Genomic DNA, 15541 nt, shown 5'->3' on the forward strand with positions numbered 1-15541 from the left:
GGGAGATGTAGAGAAAAGTTTTTGCGATCGTAAAATCACTCGTAGAAAAAGGGGCTGCATTACAAAATGTTTACCGTGGACTCGTACAGACAATACACGTAGAAACGAGTCGCTTGGTGCTACTCTCATGCAAGCCGTCATCCATTTGCGTCTCTCCCACGAAATTGTGTACACGTCTCTCAGCAGGGCTTCACCGTCCCCAAAAGTTCTAGCCCAGCCGACCTTGACGAAATCTTTGAGCTTCAGTCCCTCGATGTTGTCGACCAATCTTTCCACAACTGTAGAAGGATTTTTCACTTCTTCATCCAACAAACATAGGATTACAGTTCTGCAAATGTCCTCAGACGCAAGGAAATCCTTCGATCAGTTGAGGAGCATCCTGTAAACATATTAAGCCCAAGGGCTTCACACTGACGCCAACGTAATAGGCTCGCGGGAAGATCAGCAAAGATGAGTATTGAGTCTCTTCAGTGCAGCAGCGAGCTCGTATCATCGCTCCTGAGCATGAAAGACTTTGCTTTGCGTTGCGCTGCTCGGACATGTTTACCGCATTGTGCACGTTCGTTGTTGATCGTAGGGTAACAGCTTGTGACTGCGCAGATTAACTTCTCCGAGTCTTCTACTAAGCGATGCATTTCCACCATTTTTTCGTCCGTCAACTTTGCGATGCCTTCTGGACTAGAGCGAATGTGACCCTGCAGGAGATATGTGTCACGACACTTACTTGCTATCGACTACAGTAGGAGCTTGACTAGAGAATCATTGGACCAGCCATGCTCAAGACCAGGCATCGTGAGCTCTATCGCATGTTTTGTCTGAATGTTGAAATACTTTCTTGGCCGAGAAAATCAAATAGTAAGAATGATCAAGTACCTAGCAGGGTATGCCCCTTTGCAAGTCGTCGTTCTCCATCCAACTCAATACCAGGTCACGAGATGTCGAGTCAGGCTCCATACCGTCCGCGTCATGATGTAGGATCGGGAGAATGGCGCCCAACGCTTTCGTCAAGACTTCCTCGAAGACGTGATGGGCTATTCACCTTTTCCAAGTGTATGCGGTTCCTCACTCCACTTTCTAGTAAGGCCATAAAGACGCGATACGCAAATGAGAGAACCAGTGGTGATACTATGAAGGGGTGCAAGTTCTCATCTGGCAAGTTCTCATCGGCACGCCCTGGAACCTCTATTGTGAGCTTGCCGTTGGGGTCAAGTACGTGAGTCTGGTGACTTTTTGGTATGAAGCTGACTCCACTGGAAACTTCTTCATGTCTGCCAGTCGTTCAGAAAACCATACGAGATTCAACTTACATCATCCTTCTCGTCTGGGATGTTGTTTTCCATCGTGATATATACTTCCCGAAAGAGAGTACGCCACAGTGGGAGCCGGATACAAGTGACCAAGTTGCAAGCACTCACAAGTGCGAGGAAGTGGCGAGGAGTCTGCAACACCAGAATGTACCTTCGAAGGCGGAGTCTCCACCTCTTCGGCACCAGAGCATCGAAGTAATTGCCGCCGATCAGTCTTTGAGGATCAAAATGATCGAGCGTCGCAAGAAGACGAACAAACTTGCATTGTTTGCAGGAAAGATATCAAGAAGTAAGTCTTTGCAAGGTGCTTCTTTTGGTTGTTGTCCAATCATTCACTTGATAGATTGGAGACAGAAGATCTATTGTGCAGCGATGCCAGGAACAAGAAGTATTAATGTATACTACAATGCACAGATTCAGCGCATCACGGTTTGGCTCGTGACAGGCACTGCAAGATATTCAACCGTGTCGATCATGAAGCAGCAACCGTACACAACTTCATGTCACAACCTTTGAGAAGCGCTTGCGTCAATTATGAGACGAGCACACATCTCATGTACGTAGATGGAGGTCACAAAACTCTGCCGAATTTTCACAAGATGACAAGGATCAATCTGCCTTTTCCAGAGCCAAAGCCCAAATGCAATCCAATGACGACCGTAGATACGCAAACAGTTGAAACGGACAGCTTGACGTCAATACTCCTCACAGATCGCGCCCGTGGTCCTTCAATTGAAGCCCTTTCACATCGTCCACAACCTTCTCAACGTGCCGAGCGACTCTTGCAGCTTCAACGCGCATCGCGCAATGTTCTGGACAGTCGCTTCTGCCGATGATCAACGAGCTTGCATCTTGTATCCTGTCTGCGGCCACCCTCAACGAGACATTCGTTGTGGCGTACCTTCCAGTTCGGACGAGACAGTCCATGAGGAAGTCAACATACGTTGTCATCCGCGCCTTTTTATCGCAGCGAAGAAACCCAATTTCTTTGTTCCGGCATGGTCGACATTGGCGAGCTCCGCGTGGAAGGGACCGTCCACAGACATCGCATCCAATGTCATTCCTTACATGCGTGTCTGTCTTCATGTTGAGTCTGGTCTCTGCGGAGTCAAATTCACGTCGCAAATCATCAAAAGTGCTTCGCATCGACTTCAAAAGCCCAACTATTCAGATTTCAGCTGATGCCATATTTGAAGATTCACGGAAAGCTCACCATGTACACTGGCGGGCAGGAGGCTGTGTAGATCATTTGCAACCCAATCACCTAGAAAGTCGGGTGACAGTGTTTGTATAGCCATCTTTGTGACAACCTCGAAGTCTGCGGGATCTCTAATAAAGTATGCCGTGACCAGTCTTTGTCCTATATCGACTGTGCTAGTCTTGTGCGGCAGGGACAATAGCCATCTCGAGACCCAGGGTCTGATACTTTCAAGGCAGCCCCATTTGTCGGAAAGCATCGCAATGGCGGCGACAATCTCCATGGTGATAGCAATGCTGAGATCTTTGGCTCCGTGGTGCAGGATACGAAGGACGACCTCAACCGCATCGACATCATCGTCATATATGTAAATGGGAGCGGTGTCACCGCTTCGAACAGCCAGTGCTTCGGCCATGTCGCCTTGTAAGAGCTTGGCAAAGAACGATGAAGCCAGAATGAGCATGTCCGGTGACACGATAAAATGGTACGTTTTGCCGTTGCGTTTTTCGGTTGGCGACAAGGTGAGCGACCCGAAAGAGCACAGCCGAACGATGATGGGCTCTTCGCTTGCTAGTGATAGATCATTCGCAGCCGCATCTCTCGAAGTGAGCTATCGTGAGCAGCGTCAGCGTCACATAATTACAAGAATCGTGACAACGTACCGCCATAAGCTGATTCTCCATGATTCTTGAGAAGCTGGTGTTCGTTTCAAGAGATTGGAAGACACAGGCCTGCGTACAGCACAGTGAGGTGAGAGAGCGGTTGTTGCAAAGATCTCGTGAGAAATCTTCGAAAGTGGTGTTTCGCCCGCGAGCGACGAATGTTCTAGCTTTCCGCGCTTGTCGGGTGCTTTCACTTGTTGTGGAACTTCAAATGCTTCAAATTTCTCAAGTTCCGATGATCAACATCAAAGCTTTCACACGAGTTCCATGATGCGTAACACAGATTCATTACACGTGGTAAGCTTTCTCTTGTCCCCTCATGTCCACCGGATTCGGGGCGCGAAGGTAGAATCGCCGTCTGCGACCAACCTTGGGGAAATTGGCGGCGCAGAACGCTCAATCGCAGTGACCCAGCACAGGCAGCGAGTTGCAGGCGCAGTACTATTCATTGAGCTCCTACAGCATATTCGGTAGCTGGACTTCGATGACTTCCAAAATCTGCTATTTGAGCCTCGTTTATGCAAGCTGTGAGTCACTGGAGAATCGTCAACGCCAGTCAGGGACATGCTCTTTTTATGGTGGAGAGAGCGCTCGGCGTCGGTAATTGGAGAAGGCAGGCTCGTGGTCCTTGGCCCTCCTGATGCTTAATCGTCCCAGTTTGGCATCATAGTGTCGCATAGACCCAAATGGATGTATCGCATGCTCTTCATTCACCCTCTTGGCCTCCTTTGCCCCATAAGGCTCCCCCTTGGAATCCGTAAGCACTTGTAGAAGGCTTGAGCTGGTGGCAGATCCGGCTCGAGAGACGGTTATAGTCCAAGGAGGCGACATTCGTGAGTCGAGAGAGTGGACGAGGTTGCCACCGGGAGGACACTACGATGCCCGTGATCGTTTTTGAGACAGAGTTCTCGTAGGACTTGCAAATATGTCAACTCTTTCGACAGCTGTTGATTCTTGGAAATGAACGGGAGCTTCCCGGATGAGCATTGCATGTTTGGTGATTGTTAGATCTTCCGCCTAGTGAACATGGTCGTAGATTCCATAAAATTTACAAGAAAAGGGGTAGTTCGGGGGGGTCGTTGTCGCCAAACGCATATTTACACCACCTGGCTGATCAGGCACAGAACAAGAACATAAAGACGCGATGTAAAACGATAAGACAAAAAGATTGATCTCGGAGCAGCGAGAAGGCTCGCGTTCGATTTCTCAGGAATCCTTAGGAGGGAGGACTGTGGTTGGCCCTTATTCGACCTCCAGCACTCGAGGTGGCTGGGCAACTTTGAGTGGGTCTCCAAGCAAGAGCGATATGGCACCGCTAGACCACTGCCGCGATCGATTGCATACTTCCAAATTGTACGCTGGACAAGGAGATCGCTTTGCCCTCGTATATAATCCCTATCTCTGTCCTCTTCCTCTTCTCCCTCGGCGAAATCTCTTGCGCAACATTGCGATTCAGGGGTGGAGATTTCCGAATTTCCAGGGCTTGTCCGTGCGGTGTGATTGTGCGTTCATTTCTCGTCTTGTGCGGACGTTCAATATTCGTGCGACGTCATCAGTATGCATGCGACGATGTTCTCTTGGCCGTCAGCTTGATTCATCGCCATTCGTGTACGATGAGAGGCAGAGATCGGACTTCAGGAAGCTGCGTTGAACTTTTCCCGGTTTTTCACTTGCAGGGGAAAAGCCAGCACACGTGACCCTCGCTCCTGCCAAAAAGTAGTCCACCTGGGCAGGATGAAATTCGAGCACTGCCAATCCGCATCATTCTAAACTCTAGAGAGATCTTCCGTCCATCGCAATTTCTGCGTGGGACTCTTCTGGGCTTCCGCAAGAGCGTCGTCACTGCTCGCTTCCACGCGGTTGCCTTCTCAGCAAGTTCGATTCTGACCACCAAAACATGGTAGCTGTCGATGTGTGGCTTCCGAGGTTTGTACACGGGATGTTGCTGAGATGTTCGATTTGTGTATGATGTCTCTTAGGGTCCGTCGTCGCCTTGCATCCCTTTTGAGAAGCTCCTGATGTCGGTTGATACTTCATCGGTGCATCGAGGCAGCGATAACAAAGAACAATGATGTAGCATCTGCACTTGATCGTTCGTCCTTTTTGAGATTCTCTTGGACCAGCCCGTATCTCTGAATTCACTTTCGGCAAGTGATGAGGCTTGTTTATTCACGTCGTACACGTCTTGAAGAGGGCGCTAGACCGTGCACAGAGTATCGCGCTGGGCGAACATCGCGCTGGACCAAGTCAAGGACTCATAACAGCCTTGTCACAGACATTACCGAACCATGAGTGTATTGTGGGTGGGATAGCGCTGGTTTGTTGAGCTATTGCTATCACCAAACTCTCTTCTCAAGTACATCTGTTTAAGCCCCGAACAAATCCCCGTGTCGATTGATGGCTTGTAAAATCTCGGGCAAGGGGATCCGCTGTCGCTTTGCACCAAGCCTTGTTGACTGTCTTCCGTCATAAGTTGCGGCCCAATTGTACCCCTTCTCCTTCGCTCCATCTCGAACATCAGATTGCGTGGCGGTAGAGTGCTGTCGCTATGGCGTCGGGGCAAGAAGAGCGACTGAAGCACAGGTAGCCTGACAGACTCCAAAGGCAGAGTTACAGGCGACAATAGTTGCAGGTGCTGTAGCTCCCGCAGTAGCTCCCCATGTAGCCCCGCCCGCTGCGTAGCAAGCCGCGACAACGGAGGCACAGCCAGCTTGACACAGACCATAAGCGATGGGTCCGGCTTGGACGGCGTGGACGATCATGAGAGAGCCGATGAGGGTTTTGAGGGGCTGCATCGTTGCGGCTGTTTTTTAAGGGTGGGAATTGTGAATGCTAAAGTATCGAGGCTCTCTGTTAGCGGCCACAGTAATGAGCAGGCGTCATGCGTTGCGAGTCGCTCACAGAGTGCGTGTCACTGCGGGTTGAATCTCAGGTGAGTTCTTGCTGGAGAGAGTCGATGATGGTCGGGGAGAGGTGGTCTATTTATCATACCGGGTGCAGAAACAGGCCTGGTGGGGCATTCCGTCCAGGACACCCGCGACCGCAAGCTGCCTGAAGGGTTTTTGCGACATCCTTTTCGGGCTTCATGCAGCACTCCGTCTGTGCGCACGGCATTTGCGTGATCCATTGGAATAGAGCCTGCATGTACAGATGGTGTGCTCGCGCTTGTAGCAAATGAATGTACCTCGAGGGGGGCACAAGCAGGGGCTGACAAGCGCTTATCGGCCCAAACAATATGATCTGGATTCCTCATTTCTGGACGTCGCCAACACGAGATATTCTCTCCTGGTCAATCTGGCCTTTGCAAACCGAGTCCTAGAAGAAGCAAGTCAAGTACTGAACTATGGCCAAAAGTGTCATGCTTGCCACGGCCAGGCCAGTAAAGATCAGCTTCAACCAAATGGCTTGGAAAGAGATGGACCGAACACATCGTCCATCGCCTTGACGCTCTTTTGCTTTTCTGACTTCATGCGCTTGGCTTCCTTGATATCATCATCTTCATCGTCAACCTCTCCGCGTTTCATCGCCGCGTGCAGCTTCACCATGTCCTTTGTGGAAGGATCACGACACAGCTCCAGCTTCGACTCCAGCCTGTTGCGCTCGTCCTTGGATATAAGAACCTTGGGATCATATGCGGCCATCATCTCTGCACAGCTATGAATGGTCGCAAGGATTTTTGTTCGCTCAGGAGAGCCCTCGGGCAACTTCGTGTCGAGGTAGAAGCTCGTGAGGGGCTCATCGGAGAGGTGCATGGCTGCGAGAATTATCTGAGAGGGCGTGTAGAGGAAATATGCGTCTGTGAGCGAGGCGGCGGCGTCAACAAGCTCCCGGGAAGCGCTGTATGCGGCGAGCACGCGATCGTTGAGCTGCACAGTGTCCATTTTCACGCCAGCCGGTGGGGCCTGCCAGGGCGTCCTGCTGCTCGCCGTGATTCCAGGCAATGCTAACAGCTTCTCTTGTAGCTTTTTGCCGCTGCTCGTCTCCACAGCGCCGTCGATCTGTCCCAGCAGACCATCCACCAGATTTGTCAACTCCATCAGCACACCCTTGAGCCCTCGATATGGCTGCTTCACGTCCAGTGTGAATCGTAAAGCCTGCATGACTTTATACTCGGGCGCAAGGATGGCATCCGGATGAGCGCTGATCCGCGACGCATAGTCGGTGACTTTTGTGTGTGTGGCTTCGGTCTTGCTGGCAAGGTATAGGGCTGTCTTATATATCTCTTTCGGCGGATATGTCATGCAGGAATTGGACAGATAGAATCGCTTGAGATATTGCACCGCCGTAGCCTTGACATTGTTCGGCCATTGAAGATGGTCGCTGGTGGTGCGGATCAAGTCGCAGTATCGCTGAACGAGCCGAAGCTCTTCTTCCTCAGTCAGAAATCCGACATCTGCTGGGCTGTATCGACGCGCTCGCTCCAGGGCAAATTGATGAGTCTTCCGGCGTTGTGCAGCAAGCTGTTCGGGCGCAAAGGACCAGAAACGAAACTGAGATGACGCGCGATATATGTCGTCTTCACTGATGTCAGGCATCGTGAATCTTGTAACGGCTCCTCCGAAACTCGCTGGGGACGAATCTGGTGGAAGTGATTTGCACAGACAATGCGGGAGTGCGCGTTTGAACCGCGGGGCGATGTTGCTGTGTATCGGCTGGCGGAAGTCACTGCCCGCCGCACTTCCCATCAATCTCAACAATCCCAGCTGGCATTTCCGGATTCACGTAAGATCAATATCAAAATGTCGCCTACTCCATCAACTTCGAGGCGAGAGACGCCGATGCGAGGTCGCCTGGTCAATTCAAGCGATACTCACAGATCTTATTCCTTACCATCTCGGCGACCCCAGGACGGATGCAGCAAATAAATCCCAAGAACATCAGACACAAAGCATCTCATTTCTACCAGCTCGTTTGGCTTATCCGACCTCATGTCATTGGAGGACTTGCCGCCAGAGCTCATTTCTCATGTCTCCAGGTTGCTCTGCTCTGGAGACAGATTACAATTGCGACAAGTCTGCAAATATCTAGAGCGATGTACCTTCCAGGATTTCAGAAGGCGCTTTCGTAAAATAGGGTTTCTCATCACAACATCTAGCCTTACGATTCTGCACGGCATCGCTTCCCATCCCGAGCTATCCAAGGCCGTGGAACACATCTGGTTCAATCCTGACCTCTTCACTCTCAGCCACATCTTCACCAATGATGGTGTGCCTGATCGGAGTCGGGCTGAGAAATATGGCGGTTCAGCCCTGACAACCTCTCAGAATGAGATTTATGGACGAACCGTGATGGATCACCTATCCTTGCTCAATAAAGGTACATTGACTGCGCAGCTTCTCAGATCCATAGAGAGTCTACCACGTCTTCGAACTATAGGAATGCGGAGAGGTACTAAGTTCCGGCCACTTGGGAGACTGTCACTGCAGAACGCTGTTGGACTGGATCCTCGGCTGTTGGACCGTATCCGACCCATGCTCTTTTCAAAGTCACATCTGTCGTCAACTACGAAGCTACTAGTCTGGCTTGTAAGGACCCTGTCGGAGCACACGAGCCAGCTGGAAAGGCTGTATGTGGATTGCAGCGAGTTGGACGAAATTGCTCCAAATTTCATGACGGTACAGCATTTACGCTTGGCCTGTCATAACATTCGCGATCTGGAGCTCAATGCTTTTGCACCACTTACAATCAAGCATAACTATTGTCCCTCCGGATTTAGTGGCGAAGCCCCTTACCCGAGATCGCGGACACATGACGTTCAGAACATGCGATCCAACATGCATCTCCTTGGGAAAGAGACATTTGCGATACCTGAGTGCGCTAGGCTCGGTTATCGGATCGTACAAATACTAGGTGCGATGCCTATCCTCGAATCTCTCGCTCTCTACGTCTCGGACATATATTCCGCACACGCCAACTATTGCACGTCTGCGGTCGACGAGGCAGGTGATCCTCTACCTCAAGGGTACGCGTGGGCTGCCTTTGCGCGCATCGCTGGTAAAGTCTCCATGACCAATCTGACCAGCTTGAAGCTGGACAGCATCCGCACAACCGCGTTCTCGCTCAACATGTTTCTCTCCTCGACGGCACTGAAGCTGCAGACTTTGAAACTCCGCTACATCAAACTTCTCTCACCCGATAACGATAACGGTCATCGTAAGCAGCCACTTTTACCATGGAGGCGTGTTTTCTTTGCCCTTGCCAGCGATTATGCGAATTTATGCTGTGTGCTTTTCGACGGACTGCAGGTTTGGGAGGACCAAGCTGTGCTTTTCGCCGGTAGTTCAGACGAGATCGATGGGGATGACTGGGACATCGATGAGCGCGACGCGGATATCATTGAGAGGCTCAAGGGATGCTTTCCCGCTACTGCATCTCCCGTTTGTGAAGCTCAAGGCCTTCAAGTTGTTCGACACAGGCTGCGGAGCATCACCAAAAACCATTGGTATAGACCGACAGGCGAGTGGGTCTCGCCTTTCCCGACAGATTCTTGGTACTCTGATAGCAGTGGTGACGAAGATTGAGACGATTTGTTTCCAGAATGCGTCACTCAACCACACGCCCGCTCATCGTCGTCACGCGGCATCGATCAACCCACAGATCGCACCATTTATATATGAATCATGTTGGCAAACCTGTTCAAGTGGGCCTCGGAAGGTACCTAGGTATCCATATCTACTTTTTCGATACCAGCATAGTCTAGTCATCCATAATTTGGTCACCTCAATACGCCCCTTGCTCCGAGTGCGCCGAACCTGCAGTGCTTGCGACTTGCCGGCGTCGTTCTAAACGAGATCGACCATGAGAGACCTTGGCAACCCATGTTCCCCCGGCGATCGATCTTCTCCAGACTGGCCAGGAGGTTTCCAAAACCAAGACACATTCAATTCAGCTGTGTGAGCAGCACCAACGCCCGCGCTACGTGTCTTGAGTTCTGCGAAGACTTCCTGCAAAACAAGCAGCAGCGACGAACGTGGTTGGGACGACAGAAAATCCGATCAGGAAATCTTTATGAGGCTGGAGCGCACCGCGCCGGTCCCCCCTTCGTGGAAATTGGAGGTTCGAGGTGTTGCGGAAGTGCGCCATACGCTCCGGACGATCACCAAGCAGCACTGGTACCCGGATCGATTTCAGCAACTCAAAGAGGAAGCCCCTGGATTTACCGTGGTCTTTCAAGCGGCGAGGGAGTGTAGATCCTCGACGTGTCAAGTTGTCTAATTCATGCATGTATCATTTATGCGCGCGATCTTGGAACATCTGCGACGAAGGTCCATCTAATATTCTGCACATTCCCTCTCCAACCACTTCCGCGACAAGTCATCCTCCTTGAAAAAGTGCCCCGTCTTCTCCAGAATCTCCCGGTGATAATCGTTCAGCCATCGCTTCTCCTTCTCACTGAGTAATTCGACAAGTATCAGTTTCCGACACATGGGCACCATGGTGACATGCTCGAAACCCAGATAAGGCTTGTCGCCGAATTTATACTTGGTGGAGACCTCCTTCACCATGATGACATTCTCGATGCGCACGCCGAACTTGCCGTCTTCGTAGTAACCCGGTTCGTCGGAGATGACGTTGCCGACGGCGAGCGGGACTTCGGAGTATTGCACGCGGGTGCCGATGCCGATGGGCCCCTCGTGGACGTTGAGGAAGGAGCCGACGCCGTGGCCGGTGCCGTGGCGGTATTCCAGGCCATTCTGCCAGAGATATTGCCGGGCGAGGGTGTCGAGGGCGAAGCCTGAGGTTCCTTTGGGGAAGACGGCTTGCTCGAGGCCGATGTTGCCTTTGAGGACTAGCGTGTAGGCCTCCTTCTCGACGTCGGTGGGTTCGCCGAAGTGGAGGGTTCGGGTGGTGTCGGTTGTGCCATCGAGGTATTGGGCGCCTGAGTCACAGAGGTAGATTTGTGCAGGGTCGATGGTGGAGCAATTTCCGCGTTCGGGGCTATAGTGGATCACGGCAGCATTGGCGCCGGTTGAGGAGATGGTATCAAAGCTCAAGCCGACGAAACGATCGTGTTTGCTTCGGATTGATTCTAGCTTGTCTGCGGCGGCAACCTCGTCCAGGGTGGTCTTCTTCTCGATCAACTCGTGCTCGAGCCATGCGAAGTACTCTATGAGGGCTGCACCATCTCTGATGTGACACTGACGCATTCCCTCAAGCTCGGTCTCATTCTTGACCGCTTTGGCATCACCAATGGGTGATCGAGTCTCCTCGACCTTGTCCTCGCCACCCAGCGCACGCGACAACGCCCATGAAGCTTTCGTGGACACTAGATATTTCTGCTTCTTGAATGGTGAATCGGTGGTGGATTCTGATGAAGCTGTGGATAGAGCGACGAGGTCTGAGAAGATTGCTTGGTAGGGCTGAATGTCGATCCCGAGGAGATGCGCTTTGGCGTTCTCGGGAAGCTTCGATTCGTCGACGTAGAGAGTAGCTTTGCTGGGGGTGATGACGGCATATGAGAAGAAGACGGGGTTGTAGGGGATGTCGTTTCCGCGCAGGTTGAACAGCCATGCGATTTCATCCAGCATGCTCACAACAAAAGCCGCCGCGTTCTTCTTCTCCAGTTCCTTCCGTAAGTCTTCGATCTTCTCTTGGAATTTCTTCCCTGCATACTCAAGCCCGAGCACTCGAACAGGTTCGTTCGGTCGTGGAGGCTTGTCGCTGCCCCAAACCTGATCGACAAGATTCTCTGCGATGCCAACAAGCTCTTTGCCGCCCTTCTTCTTGATCTTGTCTGCGAGTTTGCGACCTTCAGGTGCTGTGATGGTGGTCGGATCTACTGCGACAACTTTACCACCCTCAGCCTGTTCGAGTGTCCATTCCTGCCATGTAGGCACGTCTTGCAGGCCTTGCTTGAGCAGAGTCCAATTGTCATCAAGCTGCTTGCTCGCTTGGTTGAAGTATCTTCCGTCTGTAGCAAGAGCTGCTTTTTCCAAGGTAATTACCGCGGTACCAGCTGATCCGGAGAACCCGGAGATGAACGCGCGACGAGCATCGGTGGGGGCTATGTATTCGGAAGAGTGTGCATCCTCGGATGGGACGACTGGAGACGGATGTCAGTCAGCGACACGATCTCATGGCGATGAAATGCGTACTGTAAATGTCTACCTTGTGACTTTGCATCAACTCCCGCAGCTTCTGCAGCCTCTCCGTGGTAGGCACGCGATCCATGTCGGTGGTGTAGGGCGCAGCTAGACGGGTGGCTGAAGTGGTCGACAGTAGACGTGCGGTGGTGGATGGGAATGAAGCATGAATTGTGCGAGACCACAAGCGAGACACACTGGATATCATTTGATCAGACCCGTGGACTGTGAAGATCGACAATGCTGCTTGGCGGCGCTCTTGTGAGGCTATCGTCGCTACACCCGATGCAGATATGCCCGACGAAAGTGGTGCAGCAGGGGAGCAGTTGCAAGTGACGACACCTAGGTAGTCACTGGTAGTGAACGGATTGTAGATTGTATGCAGAGTGTACAGTAGTCCTGTAAATAGTATTATATACAGTACCTAGGTAGTAGAAGGTAGTGTGGGGAGAGAAACCATATCAACCAACCATACCTGAGTTAGGTCCTGCCCGTGTATGCCTCCAGGGCTGCCAAATCGTATCGTCACCAGCGAAACCACCAGCTATCAGCAATTCTTCAATTCATCCATCTCACTTATTACATAATCAATCAATCAATCCATCGTCACCAGCCGACAGCGGCGTGAAAGTGAAACGCGGATCTGATATCGGACCCTGTCAGCTCGTGACTGTTCCAACCTTGAAAGCCCTCCAGCTTGTATACCGAGCAGGTGGGGGACAACAGAAAGGGCAAATCTTGCCGCATTGTACATGCCAAAGATTTGCCCTTCTTTTTGTCCCCAACGTGCCTAGGTATGCTATTGCCCCTCTCTCTCCACCGCAACTCACACGTGACTCCCTACTGCGCGCTGAGTCATTTTCCAATGTGCTCCAATCGAAATATTACTCATCTGCTCTTAACCCATAAAGCGTCATGAGCTCAAGCTCGTGTGCCGGCCAGTAAATATCTCGCTGCCATTGACCTCAAGGACCGTATCTCCAACAACCTCTTTCCTCCTCCTCCTCCTCCTTCTCCTCCTTCTCCTCCTTCTCCTCCTCCCTCCTGTACAGCTGGGCTTACAAGTGTATTTCTTACCTGTAGACGTATCGTCACGCAATTGGGGTTTGCATCCAGTGCACTGACGCAAACGGAAGGAAAGCGCCAAGCCATTGCTATCGTCCGCAGATAAGGAAGCAGCGTCACTGGTTACCTCTTAGACGCAGTCTCCATTGGCCGAACAAACCAAAACTGAAAATCGCCAACACGCCCGAGCAGTGCACGACATGTTGACGACGTTCGGCCTGCGGTCAGCAGGCAAGAAGATCCTCGTACAAACGCCGGGTCGACAGGTACGATTTTACTCTGCTCCGGGCGATCGCGCCATTCCTGCGGCCAAACAAAAATACGTCCCGACCGAAGGCACATATCCCAAGGGCTTCCTTGTTGGGAGCGCCCACGCCGGTGTCAAGGCCAGCAACACCAAATATGACGACCTCGCGCTGGTCATCTCGGATCGTCCATGTGTCGCAGCAGCACTCTTCACCAAGAACATCTTCAAGGCAGCTCCTGTACAGCTGTCGATGCAGACATTGAAAGAGAGGCAGTCTAAAGGTATCGAGGCTGTGGTGGTGAACTCGGGATGTGCCAACGCTGTCACAGGAGCTTTGGGACTGAAGAACGCTGCAAGAATGGCTCAAGAGATCGACGGCCTGCTCAGCAAAGAACAGTCAGACGCATCCTCAAGTGAGGAGCCTTCTCGGACATTGGTGATGAGCACTGGTGTTATCGGCCAGAACCTGCCGATTGAGAAGATGATCAACGCCTTCCCCAAGTTACATTCTAGCATTGGCGATACTCACCAACATTGGCTCAACACAGCTCAAGCCATCTGCACGACCGATACCTTCCCGAAACTTATCTCGAGGACCTTCACCCTGCCGTCGCATCCGGAGACCACCTACAGCATTGCAGGTATGACCAAAGGTGCGGGTATGATTCATCCCAACATGGCAACACTCCTGGGCATCATCTGCACCGACTGCAGCATTGACACCGAATCCATTCGACCCCTCCTCCGTGCCAACAACATCCGCTCCTTCAACTCCATCTCCATCGACGGTGACACCAGTACCAACGACACAGTCGCACTCCTCGCCAACGGTGCTTCTACACCAAATGGCGTCGCGCCCCTCGTTGCCCCACAGTATCTCCGACAGTCCCCAGGGCAGCCAACTGCTGATAGCGTCACATCTTCGGACGCCGCACTCCAAGACGGCCTCGCGTTCCATGCCGTCCTTGCGGAATTCATGACCGACCTCGCGAAGCTCGTCGTGCGCGACGGCGAAGGCGCGACCAAATTCGTCCGAATCCGCGTCCGTGCTAGCGGCAACATCCGCAAGTCACAAGATGTCGCGCGCAGCATCGCCTGCTCCTCGCTCGTCAAGACCGCGCTGTACGGCAAGGACGCCAACTGGGGCCGCATCCTCTGCGCCGTCGGCTACGCCCAAGACGTCATGCCCGGGAACCCCGACACCACGACCAAAGTCGTCGTGCCGGAACGCACCAGCGTGTCCTTCGTGCCGACCGACGGCAGCGCGGAGCTGAAGCTCCTGGTGCGCGGCGAGCCGCAAGACGTGGACGAGGTGCGCGCCAAGGAGATCCTCGAGATGGAGGATCTGGACATCCTGGTCCGCTTGAACGATGACCCAGCGACGCCGGACCCGGGTCCACAGGCCTTGATCGAAACGGTGGACGACCACGACGGGAAGAAGCAAGGGGCCTTGCGAGAGGCGGTCTATTACACCTGTGATTTCAGCCACGAGTACGTCACCATCAACGGCGATTATCGGACATAGGGGATAGGACGCGATGGGGAAATTTGGGAGGAATATATAAAAATCTAGAGCATGGGCCCGGAAATCTTAGACATTTCAGACTTTTTGCGTTTCGAGTGTTTCCGAGGTTTCACCACTTTGTAACTCCCTGTTCACATCGTCCTCGCATTTGATACATCATGTAAGAGAGAGAGATAGACCAAGGCGCCGAGAGCGATGGCAATCAGCCCGGGTGGCATACCTCATGGCACAGACGCACTTCACATCCGGAGAGACTGGAGAACATGACGAGGGAAGGAACGGGACAAAGCTGCTTTTTCTTTGAATTCCCCGTCTCGTCAAACACGAACCCAGGATGACAGAGCACCCCAGGTCGTCGCGGAGAGGACAAAAGAAAAAGTTTTGGTTTTGTTTTTGTTTTGTTTCCTCCACATTTCCGATCGAATCTCACATGGTAATAAGAGGGGGGCGGGAA

The 15541-nt window shown here is 52.2% G+C and overlaps 7 protein-coding genes across 7 annotated transcripts; 4 read left to right on the plus strand and 3 right to left on the minus strand.

The window, feature by feature from the left end:
- Nucleotides 1-1127: 1127 nt before the first annotated feature.
- Nucleotides 1128-2307, plus strand: K489DRAFT_425101 (uncharacterized protein; the record flags this gene model as incomplete). The annotated part of the gene is made up of 3 exons (XM_033608280.1): nucleotides 1128-1209; nucleotides 1276-1596; nucleotides 1722-2307. The coding sequence occupies 3 exons, from the start codon at nucleotides 1128-1130 to the stop codon at nucleotides 2141-2143; spliced, it is 825 nt and encodes a 274-aa protein (XP_033460246.1). The 3' UTR covers nucleotides 2144-2307.
- Nucleotides 2290-3311, minus strand: K489DRAFT_227491 (uncharacterized protein). Its single transcript, XM_033599778.1, has 3 exons — nucleotides 3168-3311; nucleotides 2521-3115; nucleotides 2290-2456 (listed from the first exon to the last, which is right to left on the minus strand). The coding sequence occupies exons 1-3, from the start codon at nucleotides 3186-3188 to the stop codon at nucleotides 2437-2439; spliced, it is 636 nt and encodes a 211-aa protein (XP_033460247.1). The 5' UTR covers nucleotides 3189-3311; the 3' UTR covers nucleotides 2290-2436.
- Nucleotides 3312-6559: 3248 nt separating this feature from the next.
- K489DRAFT_410262 (cyclin-like protein) lies at nucleotides 6560-7702 on the minus strand (the record flags this gene model as incomplete). The annotated part of the gene is made up of 1 exon (XM_033607690.1): nucleotides 6560-7702. One exon carries the CDS (start codon nucleotides 7700-7702, stop codon nucleotides 6560-6562), a length of 1143 nt encoding a protein of 380 aa, XP_033460248.1.
- A 393-nt stretch (nucleotides 7703-8095) lies between these two features.
- Nucleotides 8096-9688, plus strand: K489DRAFT_401695 (uncharacterized protein; the record flags this gene model as incomplete). Its single annotated transcript, XM_033607027.1, has 1 exon — nucleotides 8096-9688. The coding sequence occupies one exon, from the start codon at nucleotides 8096-8098 to the stop codon at nucleotides 9686-9688; it is 1593 nt and encodes a 530-aa protein (XP_033460249.1).
- Nucleotides 9689-9837: 149 nt separating this feature from the next.
- Nucleotides 9838-10398, plus strand: K489DRAFT_227566 (uncharacterized protein). Its single transcript, XM_033599779.1, has one exon. It carries the CDS (start codon nucleotides 9986-9988, stop codon nucleotides 10355-10357), a length of 372 nt encoding a protein of 123 aa, XP_033460250.1. The 5' UTR covers nucleotides 9838-9985; the 3' UTR covers nucleotides 10358-10398.
- Nucleotides 10399-10438: 40 nt separating this feature from the next.
- On the minus strand, nucleotides 10439-13004 carry K489DRAFT_370781 (putative Xaa-pro aminopeptidase P; the record flags this gene model as incomplete). Its single annotated transcript, XM_033603176.1, has 4 exons — nucleotides 10439-12210; nucleotides 12263-12649; nucleotides 12726-12759; nucleotides 12906-13004. 4 exons carry the CDS (start codon nucleotides 13002-13004, stop codon nucleotides 10439-10441), a joined length of 2292 nt encoding a protein of 763 aa, XP_033460251.1.
- Nucleotides 13005-13515: 511 nt separating this feature from the next.
- On the plus strand, nucleotides 13516-15087 carry K489DRAFT_388948 (arginine biosynthesis protein ArgJ; the record flags this gene model as incomplete). The annotated part of the gene is made up of 3 exons (XM_033606459.1): nucleotides 13516-14435; nucleotides 14475-14956; nucleotides 15020-15087. The coding sequence occupies 3 exons, from the start codon at nucleotides 13516-13518 to the stop codon at nucleotides 15085-15087; spliced, it is 1470 nt and encodes a 489-aa protein (XP_033460252.1).
- Between the last annotated feature and the right edge of the window lie 454 nt (nucleotides 15088-15541).

Source organism: Dissoconium aciculare (genome assembly GCF_010015565.1).
Source record: "Dissoconium aciculare CBS 342.82 unplaced genomic scaffold K489scaffold_6, whole genome shotgun sequence".
In the NCBI taxonomy this organism is placed as follows: Eukaryota; Fungi; Ascomycota; class Dothideomycetes; order Mycosphaerellales; family Dissoconiaceae; genus Dissoconium; species Dissoconium aciculare.

What these genes read in the sequence shown, in the direction of transcription:
- K489DRAFT_227491 (XM_033599778.1), bottom strand. Translation starts at nt 3,188, where the DNA reads ATGGAGAATCAGCTTATGGCG. An exon ending in TGGAGAATCAGCTTATGGCG is followed by an intron (nt 3,116 to 3,167) that starts GTACGTTGTCAC and finishes TGCTCACGATAG; the next exon opens with CTCACTTCGAGAGATGCGGC. An exon ending in CCTGCCCGCCAGTGTACATG is followed by an intron (nt 2,457 to 2,520) that starts GTGAGCTTTCCG and finishes GGGCTTTTGAAG; the next exon opens with TCGATGCGAAGCACTTTTGA.
- K489DRAFT_227566 (XM_033599779.1), top strand. Translation starts at nt 9,986, where the DNA reads ATGTTCCCCCGGCGATCGATCTTCTCCAGACTGGCCAGGAGGTTTCCA.